The sequence below is a fragment of the Pestalotiopsis fici genome (genome assembly GCF_000516985.1).
Source record: "Pestalotiopsis fici W106-1 unplaced genomic scaffold PFICI_Scf_7, whole genome shotgun sequence".
Lineage (NCBI taxonomy): Eukaryota > Fungi > Ascomycota > Sordariomycetes > Amphisphaeriales > Sporocadaceae > Pestalotiopsis > Pestalotiopsis fici.
The window spans coordinates 1,930,282-1,952,407 of NW_006917097.1; the positions used below are offsets into that span (position 1 = coordinate 1,930,282).

The 22,126-nt window shown below is 49.4% G+C and overlaps 4 protein-coding genes across 4 annotated transcripts; 2 read left to right on the plus strand and 2 right to left on the minus strand.

Moving 5' to 3' along the window:
* Positions 1 to 304: 304 nt before the first annotated feature.
* On the minus strand, positions 305 to 3,879 carry PFICI_10241 (uncharacterized protein; the record flags this gene model as incomplete). Its single annotated transcript, XM_007838822.1, has 4 exons — positions 305 to 450; positions 503 to 1,236; positions 1,449 to 3,738; positions 3,834 to 3,879. 4 exons carry the CDS (start codon positions 3,877 to 3,879, stop codon positions 305 to 307), a joined length of 3,216 nt encoding a protein of 1,071 aa, XP_007837013.1.
* A 706-nt stretch (positions 3,880 to 4,585) lies between these two features.
* Positions 4,586 to 5,491, plus strand: PFICI_10242 (uncharacterized protein; the record flags this gene model as incomplete). Its single annotated transcript, XM_007838823.1, has 1 exon — positions 4,586 to 5,491. One exon carries the CDS (start codon positions 4,586 to 4,588, stop codon positions 5,489 to 5,491), a length of 906 nt encoding a protein of 301 aa, XP_007837014.1.
* Positions 5,492 to 18,430: 12,939 nt separating this feature from the next.
* On the plus strand, positions 18,431 to 19,475 carry PFICI_10243 (uncharacterized protein; the record flags this gene model as incomplete). The annotated part of the gene is made up of 2 exons (XM_007838824.1): positions 18,431 to 18,604; positions 18,684 to 19,475. The coding sequence occupies 2 exons, from the start codon at positions 18,431 to 18,433 to the stop codon at positions 19,473 to 19,475; spliced, it is 966 nt and encodes a 321-aa protein (XP_007837015.1).
* A 1,448-nt stretch (positions 19,476 to 20,923) lies between these two features.
* Positions 20,924 to 21,445, minus strand: PFICI_10244 (uncharacterized protein; the record flags this gene model as incomplete). The annotated part of the gene is made up of 1 exon (XM_007838825.1): positions 20,924 to 21,445. One exon carries the CDS (start codon positions 21,443 to 21,445, stop codon positions 20,924 to 20,926), a length of 522 nt encoding a protein of 173 aa, XP_007837016.1.
* Between the last annotated feature and the right edge of the window lie 681 nt (positions 21,446 to 22,126).

Genomic DNA, 22,126 nt, shown 5'->3' on the forward strand with positions numbered 1-22,126 from the left:
CACGCAAGACCCAGTATATCATTGCCGATAATTATAGGAATATTTTTATCTTTATTTGTCTCGCGACATATTCAGATCTGGGGGCTGGGCTCGAATAATTGTAGCCGGCTCACCCATGAACAAAAGGAACAGTAAACAAAGGCGTCTATCTACCAGGGGGAATCGTAAAGTTTTATGTGCATCCGCAATCAAATGTTCCTCCCAATGCCTATGCCTGAAGTCATGCCATCATACCGTCATCAGCCTGGGGTATATGGCCTCGGGTTCTCTTCGTGGGTATCATTGTTATATCATACGTGAACATTTACGCAATACCCAGCTTGCGTACCAGCTCCTGGAGACCTTGGCGAGTCTCGGGCTCCAGCTGCTCCTCGGGAGGTCCAAGCACCTGCTGGAAGACGGGTACGAGACGCTGCGTCAGTCCCTGGATGGTAGGGTTCTGGAGCTCGTCTGCAGACATGTTAGTAATTGGTCATGATAGGTCCTTGGTGGTAAAACTTACAAAGCTTAGCAATACACTCGTAAACAGGCTTGTTCTCCTCGTAGTCCTCCTTGAGCGGCAGCAACTCGACCAGAGCAGGCAGCACCTGCTCCAGAGGAACCTTGTCAGGGTGAGCGAGAATGAGACGGCTCATGCAGCCAGTAGCGTTGTCTTGCAGTCTGCTCTCACTGATGTGCAACAGAGGCTCCAGCTTGCTCATGATCTGGGGGTAGGCGGGCAGGTAAGTGGCACTGTCAGTGGAGTGGTAGCAAAGCTGGCCAACGGCGTACGCAGCGTTGGACTTGGTCTCCTTGTCCTCGTCCGAAAGACGGTGCAGCATAGGTGCTAACAGAGTCTTGGTGTAAGGAGTGACGGCGGAGCCCATGTAGGCAGTGCACTCAGCAATCACACCAACAGCCGTGGAACGCTCGATGGCCTCCTGGGAGCTGACGAGCTTGACGATGGGCTTCTCAAAGATCTTCCAGACCTCGGCAAATTGAGTGCCAAAGGCAGCGGCCACGCCAATGACAACGTCCAAGGCGGTGTCAACGACCAGCCAATCCCACTCTGAGGCTCCCTCAGCGACCTGGTTCTCTTCCTCGTCGCCAAGGTCCTGCTGGCAAGGGTGAGATCTGGTGATCAGCGTTCCGAGAACGGTGATGGTCTGCTCGGTCATGCCGTTCTGCGACAGAATGGCAGGTCCACACAGCTTCAGAGTAGCAGCGACATTGCGGTTGATCTCGGTAACGACATCACTTTTCAAAGTTAGTATGATGCTCTATCGAAAGTGCTCAAGCAAAACTTTGGTGAAACAGATTCAATCAGGAGTAGATGTAACGTTTTCTCAGCAACCGCATTTTGCGTCTGAGTGAGCTGGGTATAACGTAGAGTACTCATCATGTAGAAAGATAGTAGGGGAGGAACAAAAAAAAGTGAAAACAAATGTGATGCAAAGTTGTTTACGTACCGGTCAGACTCCTCGAGCCACAGCTGGAGGGTAGCAGTGGCGACAACCTCGCCAAGCTTGGCAAGGTGGGAAGGAGTCTCAAAGCTGAGAGGCAGACCAGGCGACCACTTCTGGCCAGTCTGCTCCTCCATGATCTGCCAGACACATGCATAAGTACGCCAGAGAGTCGAGATGGCGGCCTTTCTGCAGCCCTCGTAGTTGTGCTCGACGAGGGGCGAGATGAGTTCGATGGCCTTCTCGAGGTAAGGAACGCTCTTGTCCTTAGCATGGCTGATAACATCACCAAGGACCTCAACAGCAACCTCCTTCTCCATGGCAGCTTGGGAAATGCCCATAATGTCATCCCAATCGTCATCATCGTCATCATCCATTTCATCCTCTTCGTCATCGGCATCATCGGCCTTGACTCTGAGCTTCTTGCCATCGGTGACGAGCTGACCATCCACGAGGCCGGCGACCTCTTCATCATCGAAATCGAGGTCCTCTTCCTCAAGCTCGATGCAATCAAAGAGACCCTTGAAGATACCCTGAAGCGAATCGCCGAGGTCACCCTCGTAGACCTTGGAGAGCTGACTCCAGAGAATGAAGGTGGTCTCACGAAGTCTGGCGTTGCCAAGGTTCAGTGCTTTTTCACTAGACATAAGCAGGGGCATGACATAGGGCTGGAAATCCTGAGCACCGACACCAACGGCAATGCGACCCATGGCATCGACGACGGAGCTACGCAAGGACAAGTCATCCTCACTGTCCTCTGCAACAACGAAGGGCGACATGGCCTCCATTGTCTCCTTCAGGTATGGCTTGAAGGCGTCCTCGATGGACAGAGCAATGGCACCAATGGCACCAGCGGCGGCAGCCTTGACCTTGACGTCAGAGTGGTTGAGGAAACGGCCAACGCGGCTGATGAGGCCCTCGGCGTACTTCTGCATAACCTCACCACCAAGACCCTCGGCCATGGTGTCGATGGATCCGCAGACCGAGCTGATGATTTCAACGTTCTTATCATCGTTCTCGTTCTCAGATGCGGCTTCCAGGTTCTTAACCAGAGCCGTCATGATGGTTTCGTGGTGGGCCTTCATGAACTCAGCCAAGTCCTCGCCCATGCGCATGAGGCACACGAGGGCATCGTGGCGCACAGCTCGGTTGGCGTCGTTGAGAAGCTGCAGAATGATAGGCATGAGGCTCTCCACCTGAGTGGCGACAAAGTCGGGGGCACCCTCAGCGCAGGTACCAAGAGCAATCATGGCCGCACGGCGGGCTCCAACGGTCTCGGAGGAAGCGTACTTCTTCAGATCCTCGAGGATGGGAACAACCACCTGTCTGGGAGGCAGATCGGTGGAGAGCTGGTCAATCAGGGCCAGGGCAGCGCGGGGCGGAGTCATGTCATCCTCGTCGTCATCCTCCTCAAGCTCGGCCAGAATCTGCATGCTCTGGCGGGTGAGCTCAGTGGCCAAGTTGGGGATGGCCTGGAGCTTCATGCGACGGTAGTGAGCACACTGAGTGAGGAAGGCCAAGGCCTGGTTTCGGACTTCATCGTCGGCGTTTGTGTTGGCAGACAGCTCGAGCATGAACTGGATGAGATCCTTGAAGTACTTGGAGATGAGAGCGGATTCGTAGCCCAGGAAACTCTGGAAGACTTCGAAAGCCTGCTGGGTACCCTCGTCATCGCCGCTGTTGATGGTGTCCTTGAGAACGTCAACCATGGCGGGGACGAACTCCTGGACGGTAGCCACGGACTCCTCGTCCTCATCAGCTTGGATCAGGAGGAGTAGCGAGCTAATGGAAAGCATGGTGTTGATGCGAACACTGCGGCTCTGGGGGTCGCGGATGGTCTTGCTGAAAAGCTCGAACATCTGGGCCAGGTGCTCAACGAAAGTGGTGGGGTCAGCCTCGAGCAGACTGTAAATGATGTAGGAGCCAATCTCGCGATGGGCGACATCGTCAGAGGTGGTCAACTGGAGAACGTTGGGAAGCAGTTCGGGCCACTCCTTGTTCTCAAAGTCAATGACAGCAATGCCAGCAATGACACGAGAGATACCATGGCGGACCTTGGGGTGCTGCTCACGAACAGCAGCCTGGACAACCTCGTTACGGACTCCAGACTTCTGGTCGGCGGCGATCTTCTTCCAGTGCTTGGGGACTAGACGCAAAGACTGGACGGCAGCGAGCTGACGGACGGTGGCGTCATCGTGGGAGACGACGACGTGGAGGAGGCCAAGAAGAGACTCAGGGTGAGGGTAAAAGTTCTTCTTGAGCTCAGCAGTGGCAGCCTTGACCTTTACGGTATCAGCTGGAGAAAAAAGAAGCGTTAGCAAACTCGTCAACAAGCCGCACCCACGGCGACGGCGAATGCGATAGGTGTCCAAAGGACGGAATAAGACTTACGAATGGTCGATGCCTGAAGCAGCTCAACCAACTTTGACTGATCCATTGCTGTGACTTGATCCTGATCAGGAAGCTACAACAATACAAAGGAGGTTCAAGTCAAGAACGATCCTCGATCTCACAGGAAATCAAGGAAGGTCTAGAGATGGCAGCGCATTTAAAGGAAAGAAGGGCGAGGGAGGGAGAGAAGAAGAAGAAAAAAAATTGACACGCCAGTGCTTCCCGTGCCTGCCCAATCTCCTCACAATTTCTTCCACTCTGCAGAAATTTTCAGTAAACAAAATTTCGGGGTCTTTCTCGATAAGCGCCGATAAGCCAGAAACCCAGCGATTTTCATAATTACCCCACCTCTGGCGTCGTTTTGCGGAGGGGCAGTTCAGAGCTTGGGCCGTTTTTCCCACATGCAGATCCAATTGGCCACGGGAAGTTTGAAACTGCGCCACAATGAGGTCCAAAGCAGCTTCTTCTCATTCTGCACGCCACGAGACTGACAACTGAATCATCTTGATGGACCCGCAATGTTTTAGACATTATGCAATGAAGGCAATCTGCATACCACTTACTCGTGCCTTGACGTACCTATCTAGCGCGACGTCCCTTAGAATTGCCTACCTAGGTATCTATCTACCTACCTTCAGATCCAACAAGAGTACGAATTCGCTCTGTTTGACCCTCTCAAAGGGGCTGTCCCTAACCTATCCCAAACCTTCGAAACTGCCTCTTTTCTCCTGGTCGTCTTTCCAAGATTCAAAATGTCAGAATACTGGAAATCTACACCAAAGTACTGGTGTAAACACTGCAGCGTCTTTGTCCGCGATACCAAGCTCGAGCGCAGCAACCATGACGCGACAGCCAAACATCAGAGCGCCTTGAAGCGCTTCCTGCGCGACCTGCACCGAGGGCACGATAAGGAGGAAAAGGAGAAGGACCGAGCAAAGCGCGAGATCGAGAGACTCAATGGCGTCGTCGGCTCAAGCAGCAGTAGCAATGCTGCTGGGCCCAGTTCGAGTTCCGGTCCTGCGCCAGTCGCGCCGAAGCAGTCATCACAAGCAACAGCTCGTGGCACTGAAACGCAACGACAGAAGCAATGGGAGCAACTGGCTGAGATGGGCATTGACATTCCAACAGAACTCCGCGGCGACATGGCCATGGCCAGCGACTGGCAGGTAACCAATACTCGGATCATAGACGATACCCCGAAGACGGATGCCGATGGCAATGTCAAAGTCGAAGCGGTCGCTACCGGTGTCCGAAAACGTGTCAAGCGCGAAGGAGAGGAAGAAGAAGAGGAGGCCATGCAGACCTTGTTTAAGAAGCCCAGGAAATGGGGGCGTGACACAAAACAAGCAGCCAAAGACGACGCTGACTTGGATGCCTTGCTGAGTGGCACTTTGGCACCGATCAAGAAAGACAAGATTGAAGAGTCTAATTCAGAACCGACAGTGAAGAAAGAGGCTAAAGAGGAGGAGGCAGATGTTGGTATTCCGCTCAAACGAGAGCCATCCAACGAAGGACAAGGTATTTCGAGTGTCATAAAGCCAGATCCAGAAAGTGTCGAGTCTGCCGCTGTCAAGCAAGAGGCGACGTCGGAAGGTAATGATGATGTACCTGCCGTGGTATTCAAGAAACGGAAGCCAAAGGCTGTACGCCAGAAGTAATCTGGCAACCATTGCTGAGTACACCCGTTTGGATACAGCCGAGGTATGCCAATAGAACTATCCCTTCCCGTATACATTGTACTCTACTATTTCAAGATCAGCTTTGCCACCAACCGTCGTCCAGCGGTCTTAACTATCATCACTGGATTGCCACGCGTCTAGAACAATGATCACTTTCAAGTCGAGTCGACTGTTGTTCATCTGGCTTACAATCTGCTGATATGGATACGACGCATAATATGCTTACACTCCCCTCACGTATATGAAACGAACACTTATTTTGGAGCAAAAACCAACCGACAAGATCGTCAGCTTTCACGATTCCTCTGTGGTTGTGTCTATCTAAGCATTTGTGATTATCTAGAGCTCGTCAATATATATCATCATAGATAATATTATCACCATCAAATTATCTCACGAAACAGAGTGCACACTTTCTGCTCATTAAGAACACCGATCAGCAGGCAAGTATTAACTGGGAAACCTGTTCGAATTGAAGATCAAGTCGAGGGTAAGCATACGGCGTTGTGACTCGGTAGTCCAAACTCTCAAGTTTGTATACAGAATAAATGGATGCAATATTGATATTCAAACTCTAGAATACGTATGCTGTTGAGAAGGGGAAATAGTCGTTTGAACTTAGCAATCAGTATTGTCTCGGCCATTTACCCATTGGCATCCTGAGTATCACCGTGTCTTGTTTCTCTTCAAATTTTCCATATCTCGAGAGTCAACCCCAAATCAAAATTCACTGGCAGGATAATTTTGCGCTTGAAGCGAATTTTTTAACAAAGCTTTTGTCTCTTTCTTGGTATGAGTTACTATATGAATCACGAATATCAATTTACCTTCCAGGAAACGCATTCCTGGGAAATTCTCACTAGGATTTTCCCCCTCTCTGTGGCAGTCTATTGAGTAGTAAGGTGTCCTTTACTTCACGATGGATAGACTATGGTTAGACATAAAATACTATTTTTTTTCTATTCCTTTTCATAATCCTGTTCGACTGATATTATAGTCGGTTTGTAATCTATCTGTTGAATAGTGAAATTCCCTATTTGATCCGAATTTCGGACTTTCAGGAATGAATCCACCTTAGACAAATAGGTTCTTCAATTCACAACACAGTGATCTACATGAAGGTTAGTGTAAAGTCTTCAACTATCATTAGTAGCAAAATGTGTCAGTTGGATAGACAAACAACGAGGCATTATGTATTTAATTTCTTGAATTCATGTCGCCACGGTTTTAAGATGCTGACAGAGTATTCGAAGCTTGTCGACTATTGTTATTTAGAGTCTAGGAATTCCCGATGCCACAGTGCCTTTGACAGCTGCAAATGCGGATATCGCAAGGAAGGTAATTTAGTCTCTGTGGTCGGTAGATACAATAATCGGTTTCCACTCATCCAGAAGCTTGGTTGTGCTAGCAATCTTTTCCTGAATACCCTGTAAAACATCTGACCCTAATACCAGTCGTAGTGGGATGTCTTTACCGGCCATGGTTCCAGACCTTGTGAATACGTCGACTATGACAGCAGCAGCAGCATCGACATCACCCAACTGCTTGCTATCGGCCTGATTCATCAAAGCACCGTGTTCACGTACGGGGGTATTGTCGTAGGCGGGGATACGGTGGGCACATTGGATGCGGTGATTGTCTGGATTTAGAAGTGCCGTGCGAAAGTAGCCAGGCTCAATCACGCAAACTTGTATTCCGAATGGCGCCAGCTCATGAGCCAGAGACTCGGTGAGCCCCGACACTGCGCAGCCACTACATATGTCGGCACCTGGAGCTCATATACGACCAGACATAGCCCAGAGGGCGGCTCACTTGGCTGGCCTGCGGCAGATGTTGGCTATGCGAGGCGGTGCTGTTGCCCTTGGCCAGTCACAAGCCCTGCAGTCATTCATCATACGATGGGCATGTACAGCTCAGAATTGCCGTCTAGTCTGCATAATCCCGCAAAGCATTCCAATTCCAGGCCACGCGATATCTGGGGATGCAGATCGACCTGGTTCTGAGAATATCCCATCTTTATTTGGAGAAACCAGCCTCTGGCCTGGCAATCTCCCGAAACCAGGTTACAAACACCGCAGCTCGTCATCATTCAAACCGCGAATGGCTGTGGCCTGTGAGGGTGTTGGGCATGAATGAGGCGTTACTCGATCTGATATACTCCATCGAATGCCTGGTCAATGATGCATTTGCCTGGCTTCGATCACACAAAGATCACGCCTGGAATGCCCTGGAGAACCAGAATGTTTTTGCATCTACCATTGGCAATTTGGCCTGCTGGATTTTGGGAAATGAATCAACCTCATCACCCATCGAAAATGTGACAGCACTGTGCATGTTTGTGTTCATTTGCTGGGTGAGCAGCGGGACTGCAAGTTGTTGCGGGCTGTCTGGTGTTCTTGCTAGGTTGAGACATCACTTCCTCGACCCAAGTCTGAAACAGCTTTTACAGGCCGCTGGGTTAGATGTGTGGATCGGCACTTTGCTTGTCATGATGTCCACAGGAAATCCGAGTTACGAGGACTACCTCTTCTAGGTTTATCTAGAAATGCTGGCTAATCGTTGTCTGCTAATCCAGACATTCAACGACATGAAGTCTGCTCTGGTCGATATTATCTGGGTTTCTGAGCTGATGGATCAGCATGCTTACAAGATTTGGGACGAATCGAGAGAGGTAATCAACGATTTACGGATCAAATTGGCCAATGATCCGGGATGGTTGGTCAATACAACCCGGCCGAGGAGCTCTCACATTTATACAAGTCCAATCCTCCCACTGGCTATTCCGTACACTGTTGGGCCTTTGAAAACACTATTCAGCGATAATGGTCTGATATGGCTATCCGTTAGATCTAAGTAGGTACATACGATTCCTCAATATAGCATCCATATTTAGCGAGCATCAAAATCATCGTATGCTGCGTAGCCTAGACGTTTGGTGGTGCAGTGTATTGAATTCCTGGTGTCACCCTTGGATGAATCAGTCAGTGTGATATATTCCTCCCTTTAGAATTGCGGCGGTTACTGCAACGTGACCAAACCAACGCGTATATGTAAGACGCCAGTGGTTGTACCCAACTATCACAAGGGCCGCGATATCCTCCTAAAAAGGTATTTAGTCGCCCTTTCCATTTACCGACACCTTTTTGCGCTCTGATTGTCGTGTGAATGTAACTTCATGCTATGAAGATATATAGTGTATCTTCCTACTCTTCATCCATTTTGTAAGCATTGAAATCACCTTTGAAAAGAGATTTTGACGATGAAATCGCTCTCGTGGTCTGAAGTCATGGTTTTGTTGGCAAGGGTTCACACGATTCTTCTGGCACATTATATCATTTATCCGTTTTCTCAAGCGTATTCTATTTATCTTTTAGCCACGATTTGTAAATTGTGCGTGTGCACTCATTACTGTAGAATGTCACGAGAAGTGTCATCCGGGCTACAATCACACAGCTTCCATGGCAAACGTCGTAGCTTGTTTGCTAGAATTTATATCATAGTGATGTAGCACAAAATCATGAATGCTGTATTGAGGTCGATCATGGTTATAAATGTATCATGAGTATATTTATAGTATGCTTAACGCATTGGACACCAAAGAAACACGTACCATGTTGATTTTTAGGGCATGTACATACCTTGAATGAACGGTCATTTAGATTTATTTGCTTCCGTGAGCACTCCGTAGTTCTTCACCGTAATAGAAATGTCATGATTTTCATACTTGCCTCCATGGTGAATACAATTGTGTAGGTGAGGGTCAGCTTAACTTCTTCGATATAAGGAAGCCGCCCGAAGTGTACGAATGTCACATTATTTTTCGACGAAACAACTTCAGATCAGAAATCTAGTAAAGTATCAACTAACACGACCAAAGCGACATAATAATTTCTAATATCTCCGACATGGATCTATTGAGTTGCAGGATGGCGATCTACCACAATGAGCATACTCCTAGACGGCGGGACTGGGGCTCATTCTACGGCGCAGTATCACTCTCCCTGGCATAATGGCCATGCCATCATTGCGTCACTGGTATCATCTGGAAGGCGACTCTCACATAACGATTTTGACAATTGTTGAATCTAGGCAGAAAAGCCACTGCTTCGCCTCTGCAAAGGAGCAATATCAGAATGCGCCTGACTCCTCTCTCAAGTTATGTCGGATCATGACATTTATCTCTTATTTTTTCTGTGCCTCATCCTGCCAGTATGGATACCCGAATTAGTGACGAAGAAGTGTTTCTAGGAAATCACCCCATGGCAACCCGCCAAGGCGCGTATATCCAAACCGTTGCAAAGACCACTACCAAAGTAGTCTTATCTCTGCCGGGTCTAAATTAGTTGCTACTAAGCGTGACTCGCTTTTCTCTCTCATGATTACCTAGCAGCTACCGTGTAGTCGCGTGCCCCGGAAGACAAGCCGGTTAGTCGCAACGGAGCTTCTTTAGACGTTTCGAGCGGACCTGGGCTAGGTAGTTTACTCCTTAGTACAAGATGGGTGGGTTTATCATGGAGCAACCAAGGGGGAGAGAGAAAAAAACAAGTTATCAACTGGTTTCTCACGCCAAATGATCTTGCGGCTGTTCTTTCACATGGTGTGTGCACATTACCAAAGTAGTGTACTAGTAGGATATCTTACTAGGCTCGGCTACACGACCATTTAACAGTTTTGATCCGCAAACTGGTCAAAAAGACGACCAGGATAAGCAAGGTCACCATGCCAAGGACAGTGTAGCGCAGCATTCAAATTCAGGAACAAGCATACCAAGCATACTGTAGCTAAACTACCCGCTCGGATCCATGCAGGATGGGCAAGAGGGAAAAAAAAAATGAAAGCGCGAAAAATCGATTTGGAAAGAAGCCCACGGATCATTTTCTCCCCTTGCCTCCCCTCCTTCGAAAGTCCTCCTGCATTGGGGTAATGCAAGACACCCCGGCCAAGCGCCCTTTTCTTGCTAATCCTGGCTCAGGTAGCAGTCAAGTTATCACGATTTTCCGGCGTGCCTGCCCTCTCTGCAGGATACCTACACAAAGTACACAGTATCAAGTCTGTCCCAACATGCGCGCCCTTTCAAGTAGAAAATGAGAGAGAGAGACAGAGAGGGAGGGAGAGAGAGAGTGTGTGTGTGTATGTGTATGTGTGTATGAGTGAGCTACAAAACGCAGCCAAGTGGTTTACAGCTCGCGCGCGCGAGGTGAGCTGAGAGCAAACCCGCTATATTGAGTACCAGTGCGGCTATCCGTTCTTCAACCACTCAATCTAGCCTCAGATTCAAGGAGCCTTCTCTGTATTTGGTATTTCGATGTCTTCCGTAGACCCGGATAAGGTTCGATGGTCCCTTTGTAGCCAAAACCTCTTTTTACTATACATAAGATGGCGCCGTTGTGGGTTTTGCAATACCAGAACGGTGAGCTTGACTTGATGTTTCTTTGAGAACTCTCCCAGTTCCTGGAGGCTTCATTATGGAAAACATCCTTTGTATATCCCCTAGACCCGTGTTTCGTATGACTGTTTGACAAGCTTTCAGGGCAGTTGATAGCCATGAATTTTGCTCGAGATTGAAGAGTAATGGATGCATAAGATAGGTCCAGCACTCATAAACAGGTTCAAATTAGCGTTCTCGACCTCCCGATCAAGACTTTTATATTTGCGGGTGTAGGCTTGACCGAGCAATAATCATCTCTCGGAGTGGACTGGGATTACTGGGAGAAAAGGCATCACAGCCTTACAGAACCTCACCAATCGTGGCCAAACATGGGAATATTTCTCATGACAAGGCCATTACCCAGTAAGAAGAAGCGCGATTTTGCATCATGACCATCTCGACGATTACCCGGGACAATTAGACAGTCTTATCGTGGTCAAGGTTTTTTGACAATAAGCGTAAAAGTCGGTCCAGCTGTGTCGTACTACTACTACTACTACTACTACTACTACTACTACAACTACTACTACACACAGTACTGTGCTTCTCGCAAGAGGGCCACGGCTAGCGCAATATATCTTGGCGCCACGTCCTGCACGTCAAGAGTGCGTTACGCGGCTTTCGATAAACGCCCGGTTCATCATTCGAACGAGGCTCGGGCTCACAGAGAGGCCTGCTCGTTGTTGAATACACAGTAGTACTATGTACTACACACCGCGTAGGATAATGTACATACGTGTTTTGCCAGGGCAAATAGTTTTAGAAACGCCTCCCAGCTCCCTCATCCCCCCCTCCGTCCGTGCTTTCAACAGCAACAAGCCCAACAGCCCAGGATAACTTGTGTCAGTGCGCCGTTAAGCTTGTTATTGCTGCCAAGTTCCTCCCCAGGATGACAAGTGCGCAATTGCTAAAAAGGAGTCCCCACGGTGGATGAGAAGTTTAAAAAAGGTCAACGGCCAGTTGGGAACGGAACCCCGGCAAAAGACTTTGTGTACATGATAGTAGTCAGCTGGGACTTCCGCGATCCTACGCTGAGCCGGGCATATTGTTTTAGTTTTCCCAGTTTCGACCCTGGCCTCTGGTTTGTGCTGTCTACTTTCCCATCCAGTTTACTTGCCTGCAGTTTGATGATCAAGTGGTAGAGATTGCTTGTAATAGCACGGGCAATTAATTGAACGGTTGGTGTTGCAAAGATCACTTAGGAAACCGGCATATGGTCCTGGGGGCGGCGAGACTCGACCGGGTTGGATAAATGCAATTGTCCATTCAAGGCAAAATCTGTTTGTTGCAAGGACAAGATGCGACACCCTTGGCAGGCAAATCCAAACTCATACTATGTATAGCGGCAAAGCAATCCCATATATGCACCGCGAAATCGACAGACCCAGCAATGACACTGTGAGCAAATGACACGGGCGTGAAGAGGGAAGGGGGAAAAATCTTCAGCTCGTGTAATTGAGGCGACGCGAATCGTCGAGCGAGTCCCGAGACAGAGGACAGCCTGAATATGTATGACCTCGATTTGCTCTTTTTGGAAATGAGATGGCAACACCATAATATGACTTTCCTATTGATGCAAAGACCACAAAGCTGACAATAGAGGGGCTTGGCAGCAAAGATACGACATTACTTGAAGACCTGGGGTTCTTGTAGTAACGCCATTGTGGTTCAACGATGGGCAATTGCCTGTCCAGCCTGGGCGACTCTGCTCTGCTTCCAACGGATGTGTACTGGGCGGATCCACGGTGCCCATTGTTGAGACTGCTTGAGAGATAGGATTTGGGCCTGTTTAGGGAAAGTCATTCCTGTAGATCCTCCTGCATGAGGATGGATGTAGATGGCGTACTATGTACACTGTAGCATTCCCAACCAGGGCAGCTGTAGGGTTGCATCTGGATGTTGGTGCGCGCGTAGCTGATTTGCCCCGCAAGAGATATGTGGCCGAAATAACATTCCGGGGTACGTGATTGACCAGTCAGATCGTGATGGGTTGTGCTTGCACGTGTGCGGTTGTATGTAGGCAAGTCAGGTAAATTGTACGAAGTAGACCGGTATGTTTTGTCGATGCCAATCAGATGCGTTGGATGCAGTGTATGCTGACTCTGACGCTTCTCCGATACGAAACACACCAACAAAGGTCGTGACATCATTGGAACGGCGTCACGAATCAATCCTTACTAAGAAACCCCCGTTTTTGGGGGTGGACGGTGAAAATGATGGAGCAACGGCGCAGATAGACACGGACAGTACACCACTAGCTGACACAGGAAGAATTGAATGTCCATTCAAATAACATAACCATCCTGCCCTGCCTGCCATTTGATAGGCGATTTGCGCGATGTGGGCACGACGGTCCGAAGGAGGAGAAATGTCATGGTTCGCGGTCCAAGTTCCCTGTCGGCAATTTATTGTGGAGTCTACCCGGCGAAGGCCGCGGGCTTGATCGCGATCGCACAAGCACCGGGCGAGTTCTGCTTGCCTGGAGGTCACGGGCTAGCTACACAGTATGAGCCTACTCTCTGATCCATCGATATATCCGTCAGAGTGGGAATACGATGTCAAGTGAGATAGACTCTGTTGGAATCTCACGCCTCGTCGAAAATCTGGGTAGCGCAAGTGGTAGGAGGCTATGGGTAGGGGCAAATTGTAAATATTTGACGTGATCTAGGTTGAGATCCGGCCGCCAAATGAAAGAAGAAAAGTTTCACGTAAAGAAAAGGAGATTGATCAACAATACACTACATTGCCGTGTCTTGCACTCCTACCATAGGGCCTAGCTGGATAGAATTGAATTGCGGCCAGACTAGGTGTCATTGGCCTCGCGCCGCTGCCCAGGCCTGCTTGCATATATACTCCCTGCCTCTGCATCGTGATTAGTGACTGTTATTGGATGGGGTTTCATTCACCCTGCATAAGTGGTCAAACTTGATCCTCAAAGCCGCCTAGATCCGCCTAGATTGGCAGCTGTTTCCATACGAGTATCTCTCCCTCCATCCATGGAATATCTGAAACGGTTCTGTCAAGTATGTATGTTTTTTTTTTCTTGGTGGTCAGTGTGTGCAGGCGTGTTCGTGTGTGACTTGTCTCTCATCAGCCACACCACGCCCTGGGAAAGGTGGTGTGTCGCTAGAAACACGGTTTTCAAGTGGTTACTTGGTCTTGTATACTAGGTTAGTGGCTGATGGATATTGACCATGTATCACGAACGGCCAGCCCATGGTTGATTCCGGCGGCTCGGGAGACACGAGTTCCTGAAGGACAAGCTTGTAGTGTGTTAAAGTTGCGGGTCTTACCTGTTATTTCAACTGTAACCACTGTACAAGCACGAGAAATTATGCGGTCCAACCTGATGGTTGTGCCGCATTAGACGCACAATCCAGATAGGCCAGAGTTTTCACACAGATTTGACCACGAGGCCGGCAACAAAGTTGCGGCCGTTACCGATGTTCGGGGTCTTCGGAGGAGCTGGAGCAGACGAGCGACTGGATATAAGAGTCGGTTCCAATTTCCGGTGCAGAGCGAGTGAGCCGTCACGCAGATCTTGACAGATCCTGGTTGCATCTTCCCGGTTTCTAGTAGATGCTGGCCGGTAAAATATTGTGAATACTACACTACTGGCCGGTTTTCTTCTTTTCTCTCTTCTTTTCTCCATCAGAGCAGGATACGAAGGGCAGTTGTCGTACAAGGCTCACGAATGAACATGGGCGAGGGTCTTTGGCAGCGCAGAAAGCCGCAGAACACAGCATGAACCAAAAAAGTCAAATGTCGAGTCTCATGAGCCCTTGATGGTGTGTGACAGCTGCGAGATGCATCTGCAAAGCGTAGGCTGGTTGCAGTAGGGCGGCGCGACAGCATGATCTGATGGTCATACCTACTACTCTGTACGAATACCGGTAGTCCCTTTGGTTCGATGCCTACAACGATTAACCATGACTGGGTATTGTGCAGTGACACCATGGGATGGAAGAGTGATGTCTAATCCTCCATGTCTCCCCATTGGAGGCCCAGCAAACCGGCTAAGCGGGTGTACTATAGTATGCGCAGCCGAGTCAGAAATGCGACTCAAGGGGCGAGGAGGAAGAACCAAATGTTGCTGGATTTGGTCGACCCAATCAGTCATGGGTGAAGAAGTCATGATACTGAATACTGGCCAGGGTCCCTATCTTCTTCTACCTCCGCTGCTGCTGCATCTGTTCCGGAACGGGTACTGCAGTGGGCTCTTCCGCTGGCTTGGCCTGCAGTACGTTGCCGCAGGGTTTGAAATCTGCCAGGTGCAATCGATGTAATTTGGCCGTTGGCAGTAAGTCATTGGATCGCGACCTCGCATCATTATCACCATCATCATCACAAGTCGATCTGAAGCTTGGGAGGGGAAAATCGTAAGGTGGGATACGTAAGTATGGAGCCAAGAGGTCAGTGCTGTTTGCCGGCGGCGGCGGCGGGGGCCCGTCGATCATCGGTCTGCGAATTGACGGGGTAGAGCTGGAGAGCTGATCCAATCCATCCCTGTCGGCATCGATTGATCGCTGGCAACTCTCAAAAAGAAAGTCAGTCCACTTAGTGCTGTGGATTCGGGTAGGGTAGTAGAGAGTGGGCCGCCAGCATGTGAAGAAGCACCGACGACCCGACAAACAAAAAATGGTCATCGGTATTGCAAGAATGCCATCCCATCATCGCATTGGCGTTTCAGTCTGAGATGACCAATTTTTGTTCATGGTAGTCTGGCATTTTTGCCATTACTTGCACTGCCTCAAAGGTTTCCATATCAACAACAACGGGTGTTTGGGTCATTGTTCCAGGGCTCGCGTGCCTTCAGCAGGGTGCAATCTTACCTAGTCGCCTGCACTGTTGGAGAAATGTGGACGATTGCATGTATTAGCTATCCAAATTGTACCCAAGATCGAACACAATTGTGACAGATATGTAGACGCCGCGGGAACAATTCGAACCACCTGTAATAGGGGCTCCAGCCAAAGCCAGAGAGAGAGGCTGCAGCGTGTGATCATTAGGCGCAAGCAAGGGTCGTGTCAATTGACTTTTTTTAATCCTCATGTTACCTAGACCAGACATCAAATCGATCTCAACGTGTCACGACTCGGCACGAGATAGACTCGAGATAGCTAAAGTACAGCAGCCACTTAGCTTGCAAGTAACCCTGATGTGCCCACTGGCCAGTGATTATCTGTGCTACGACATGGCATGTAAGCCGAAGAGTAGAAACTATGAACCAATCTATTTCCCAATTCCATTTTTTTGCAGATTTGACTTGGTTGATCATGCTGATATAATAACATGCTACGAAAGTACAAAAACACATGTTTACCAACAATTCAAATGCCAAGCCGAGGTGGAAATGATTGGTCAGGCATTGAGATGGATATTTAGGCAGAAAATATTGGGACCCGTTGATTGCCGTGCTGGCCCAACTGCTTGGATTGTGATGATAGCACGAACCTTGAGGCTCAAGGAGAAAACAATCGGGCCTTGAATTGCAGACACGGGATGACGGATTGTGTGCTGAGTCATTGATGACCTGTGTCAAAAAGGGAGGCTCAAGAACACAAGAGACATCAACAGCATGGAAACTTGCTCCGTCGTATGCATCATGACAGTCGAGGCATCATAGTTCATGCGCATGAGAGAGCCGGATGTGTCAAATTGGATCTTATGACAAGTTTTGCTGTGTTCCCAAGTAAGCCTTGTGGAATAGAAAAAATATTTTTCATGTTTCAAAATGTGTCATTGCAAATTATAAGTAGAAAGTATAAAAAAGTTGCCTCTCTTTACTATGTATGTTGAAAGGGAAAGAAACGCGGCAGCCACAGTAGTGGGCGTGCATGTATTGATCCCAAAAAGGCCTGTTTAGAGTGCATGCCAAATCCAATGGGCCATTATAGCGCCCTGAACCCCCTGCAGCAGTTGCCGTCTTAGCGCAGTGAAAATGCCCTGAAGCAATGGGACATTCGAGGGCTGTAGCAGGGGTGATATTCACTATCAGGACCTACACTAATGGCAGATGGATCCATGGGATCCTCGCCCCGACGACCGGCACTAGGCACAAGTGGGAAGCAATCCCCCACCCCCAACCACGCCAAGCAGCCAAGCAGGGAATCTAGCAGGAGTGGGCGCCCGTTGCCGATCGATTCCTTGTCACACACGGACAATGTCTATCCATTCTGTTTGTAGCTGGGCAGATTGGAGAGGGCAGAGAAAGTCGAGGTTGGGCCTTGCATGCGTTGGATTGGGAGGGAAGGGAGAGAGGGAGGCGAGGGACCGGGAAATGCATTACATACTATGGAGGTTCCCATGTATGCCGGCATCAACACAAGCGTTTTTCTCGCTAGCTAGTTGGCTGTTTGTAGGGTATCTATCGTACGTACTGTACGTGCTCCCTATGCACAGGATATATACGTTGGCTGGCTGGTGGCCTGCGTATGGTCAATTCATGTAGACGCTAACGATAGTAGCTTCGGTGCATTATGTGAAGAGGAGGGTGGGTAATGTAGGATGGGTGGGAAGATATGGTCGTGATATGTCGTGTTCAACTGACTAGGTAGGGGGAGATAGCAGGATGAGGACGACCAGGAATGGACTTGTTGACTTGGGAAGACAAACAAGGAGGTGCCAAAGCAGAGCCTGGCCTGGCTGGCATGTACATTGTTGCATGTGAGGCATGCAAGTAATGTACTTTCGGCCGGTGGCCTTGGGCAGGTCTGTTCTGGTAGGTAAAGGAACTGGGATGGATGTACACCTTTTTTCTTTCTTTTATTACGGTCTGGATGATTTTACCTGGATTTGGGGGGAGGAGGGGGGGGGGGGAGGGAGGGGGGGGGGGGGGGTGGGGACGGACAGACCAGAGACCCTGGACAACAAACAGCAAAAAAGGCGGCACACTGTGAATTGATTTCGCTTGGAGGCAAAGGCAATGTAAGTACTAATGTATGCATGCATTGATGTTATTATGTTGTTGTTTGTAGTAAGTAGGTAGGTAGGTAGCTGGCTATGTACGGGTTGGCTGGCGGGCTTTCATGTCTTTCAACCCCCCCCCCTCCCCTTCAGTCCACCCTCCCACTCCCAACGAGATACATATGGTATATATTCCGCAACCTTGAGCTCCCCCTTCCTTTCCACTCCTCCCTTCTTGTTTCCTTCCCGTGTCTATCAATCCATCGCAATTGCCGCGCAATAGCAAGAGAGAAAAAGTCTGTCGAGTCTTTTTTTTTTCCTTCCCAAAAAGTTGTTGAGAGAAGAAGCTGTCCTCTTTCCACTCGCTATATATCCAAAGCAGACCCAATCGCCGCCACCATCCTCACCAAACGCTATCCACTTTTTTTTTTCCCTTCCTCCCCGGAATAGTCGTTTGTTGTCGTTGTGTTCGCTTTGGCTAAAGGACATCACTATCGTTGTTTGCATTTGCACGCCTCGTTGCTTTAATTCCGTCAATCGCATTGCATCTCTTTAGTTTCATCGTCATTGTCAGCATTTACAAGATGAAGTCCGCCGCTGTCGCTTTCGCCCTCGTTGGCGCTGCATTCGCTCAGGGTGTCACGGATAAGATCGCCCCCGAAGGTGGAATTCCTGATGGCTGCTCGGGAAGCTTCGATGGAAACTTCGAGATCACCGTTGCCCAGGTCACCTACGCCAAGCGGGATCTTGATGTCCAGGTAAGATATCTGCCCTGGTCGTTCCACCAAAGTCTGGTGGCCGAGCGAATCGTCTTACACGTACTGACAATTTATACAGAAGCGCGCTGAGTGTGGAGCCAACGGAGTGCTCGTCCTGTCGCTGTCGGACGACTCCATCTACGACTCTCAAGACCGCACTGGTTACATCGCCTCCAACTTCCAGTTCCAATTCGATGGACCTCCTCAAGCTGGCGCCATCTACACCAGCGGTTTCTCCGTCTGCGAGGACAACCTGCTTGCTCTTGGCAGCAACAAGACCTTCTACCGCTGCTTGTCTGGCGACTTCTACAACTTGTACAACGAGGACTGGGCTGAGCAATGCGAGGCTGTTTCCATCATTGCCATTCCTTGCGGCTCGGACGAATCTGCCAGCCAGATCGGTGATGGCCAGGTCGTTGGCACCACCGTCGTTCAGACCACCATTGTCACTGCTCTGACCGACGGACAGCCCCAGGTCATCACCACCACGGTCGCTGTTCCCGTCACCTCTTACTACCCGACCAGTGCTCCCGTTAGCCAGATCAGCGACGGCCAGATCCAGGTCCCTCCCCCTCAGACAGCTACCTCGGTCGCTACCGCCTCCATCAGCACCCCAATTGTGACCGCCTCCACTCCTGTTGAGACTGGCTCGGCAACTGGTTCTGCCTCTCTTCCTACTGGCACTGCTTCCGGAAGCGCCAGTGCCTCTGCCTCGGCCAGCAAGACTACGGCTGTCACATCGGCTACTGCTGGTTCTTCCACTGCTGCCACCAGTGCCGCTACCTCGGCCCCTGCCTCCAGCGGATCTTCGCGCACCACCACTGCCTCCCTTGGCGGTCTTGTCATCGCTATCTTTGCCATGTTCTTGTAATTTTTGCGGTTTGGATGAAGCGATGACGGTAGCAGTCATCGTGGCTTAATGAATTGAATAATAGTACGAAATGATTTGGGGGGAAAAAACCTAATGGACTTGGGGAGGAATACAGGAATCAGATTGATGACTGCACCACCGATCAAGTATCGGATGGAACTGCACCAAAGTCTCTTGAGTGTCTCGCGAAGGAGCGGAGGACTTAATCCAGTTGAGAGGGTATACATAGTGCATTCTTCATGGACATAGATTCCCGCTGAACATGATCATTTACATCCTTTCACTCGTATGTGTTCACTTTCCGCGAAGTGACTTTGCTCCGAAGCCTTGCAAGTTGTTTCTCGTCACCTCGCTGGGCCATCTACTATCCAGTACATGGACTGAAGCTCGACGACATATACTCTTCCTTTCGTGTTGAGTTCCCTGTGTGTTCAGATGAGGACTTCACAAAAAAGAGGTCATGAGGTGCAAAATGCAGATGAAGCGAGGTTTTCAATTGTCAGACTTCGTCTCCTTGTTGAATGGAGTTCTTGATACTAGTGCGCCGTGCCCAGAATCCGTGCGAAGCTCAAAATAGGAAAAGAATCATGTATCCCAGACAAAACCCAACCATGGAAAGTAAATGAAGTATTCATCAATCGTGACTCGTTACATACACCAATCGTGACGATCCATCCACATTTTGACTTGGCGTCAGGATCCGTCATTCGAATCGCCTGCCAAAACGATATATTCGCTGGCAGGATGGAGCTTGAGCTCCTATGCACTGGTTCGGTCGAGGTTGTGTTTTATACTCGGGGGACATCAGCAAGGCTTTCTATTCGAGTCGTTGTCTGTGAATAGGATCTCAAGACCAGTATCCTTCCATGGAAAGGGGGAAGGGGGAAGGGGGATATCCTTACTTGCAATTTGGTTGGGTCTGATGATTTTACTCCAAAGCCTTTGGCCTCCAATCATTCATTGCTTCTTCTTCTTCTTCTTCTTTCGCGGAGCACCATGGCAGTCCTGCTGGTGCCTGTCAAGATTGTCCTTTCTCCCAAACGTGCTCTGGCAGTCTAGAAAATCGCACCGGATCCTTGGCTTTCCATGACTATCCGGCTGGCAGCTCTCAAGGTGGCGATTGATATCCCTTGTGGTATTGGTTCTGTAGGTACAATTGTTGCACTACAACATGTGTTAGCAATTGCCCAGTAGAGTAAATAAATGAGTTTGAAACAGCTCCTTCAAGTGATTTGTCTGAGCCTGCTCTCTTGGAGCACCAATTTGGGCAATGCTTGCTCATGAGACAACCCAGAAAAGGACAGGAATGGCATTGGAAGTTGCTTACTTGGTAGGGCTTGTCATGCCACTTCTTGTGCTTACTGCAGAAAGGCGAACTTGAGATCAGCTGAGAAGAAGACCCACATGCAAACATGTCCCTGTGTTGACTTGGCTTGGTGAGAATGTGCTTACTTGAACTCTGTGCGGCGAGGAAATGATATTTGGCATGAGTGGCAATACAATGGTGTCGCTTGCTTTGCTAGAACCCCAGTCGAGGGTCTCCTGGCTGTCGACGGTGGCTCTACAGTACCCACTGCCCCCTCAGTCGATGCAGACAAAAACGTGGGACCTGCTGAAGTAAAGTTGAAAGGCGAAGAAATCTGTTTCGGGTCGAGAAAAGACTGGTTCAGATCAGCCTCCGGGTAGTGGACACAATGATGAGCTCCAGGGAAATTCTCCTCCCATGGGTGGCTAGCTGTGGGCTGTCGGAAGGATTCTTCCAGGTCATCCATGGATGTCACTGGACTTGTGTGGTTCGTCAATGTTGGTATAGTGTCAAAAGAATATGTGTCTTCATCACCTGGAGGAGGATACGTCTGGTAGTGATCAATGTCGAACAGCTCGTAGGGAAGCGCCGCCATGGTAAAATCTTGGTCCAAGTTGAATTCTCCCATGCTGTCTGGGTGGCGCCTCTCTGGCTCTGGAGGCATCGTGTTAGAGGTGATTGTGTCTTTCTGCCTACTTCGAACATGATCTTGATATGTTTGAAGTTTTACTGAAGTGGTGGTGGGTATGGTAAGGCGATGTTTCTCATGTTTCCACAGGAAATTGTATGAGGTAGATCAGTTTTGAGACGTAATCTAGGTCTATGGCTCAGTGTGTCAAAGGGGGCTTGGTTTTTTGTTATTACTCTGGTCAAATTGTAGTCATAAATCATGATCAAACTCACCAGGGAAGCTGGCTATGCCAACCTTTCTCCTGACAGAGACACCCTCTTGAAAAACTTTCTGAAGACATCTCAGACTCGAACTATTCGAGGCAAGAGACGAGTGCTGACACGATGATTATGAAGGGTCGCAACACCAGGGCATACTAATGAGCCTTCTCCGACAAGTGGTCACTGTATACTGCAGTATACAGTGACCACTTGGGCATGTAAACGCCAAAGTAAGTGCTGAAGGTTGTGTACACACTCGCGGTTACCTTCAGCAGGAACTTTGGCGTTTAGATGCCATGGACAATGGTGAGCCCCTTGTCAACAACCACATGCCGACCCACATCTCCTCAATGCCCGTGTCGACTTGGGACATTCAGAGGGTATGGGCCATCCTTGAAGTGTCACTGGTTGAGCCGTTCACGCCTCGAGGTCTGAGTGTCTAGCTTCTCAGGTA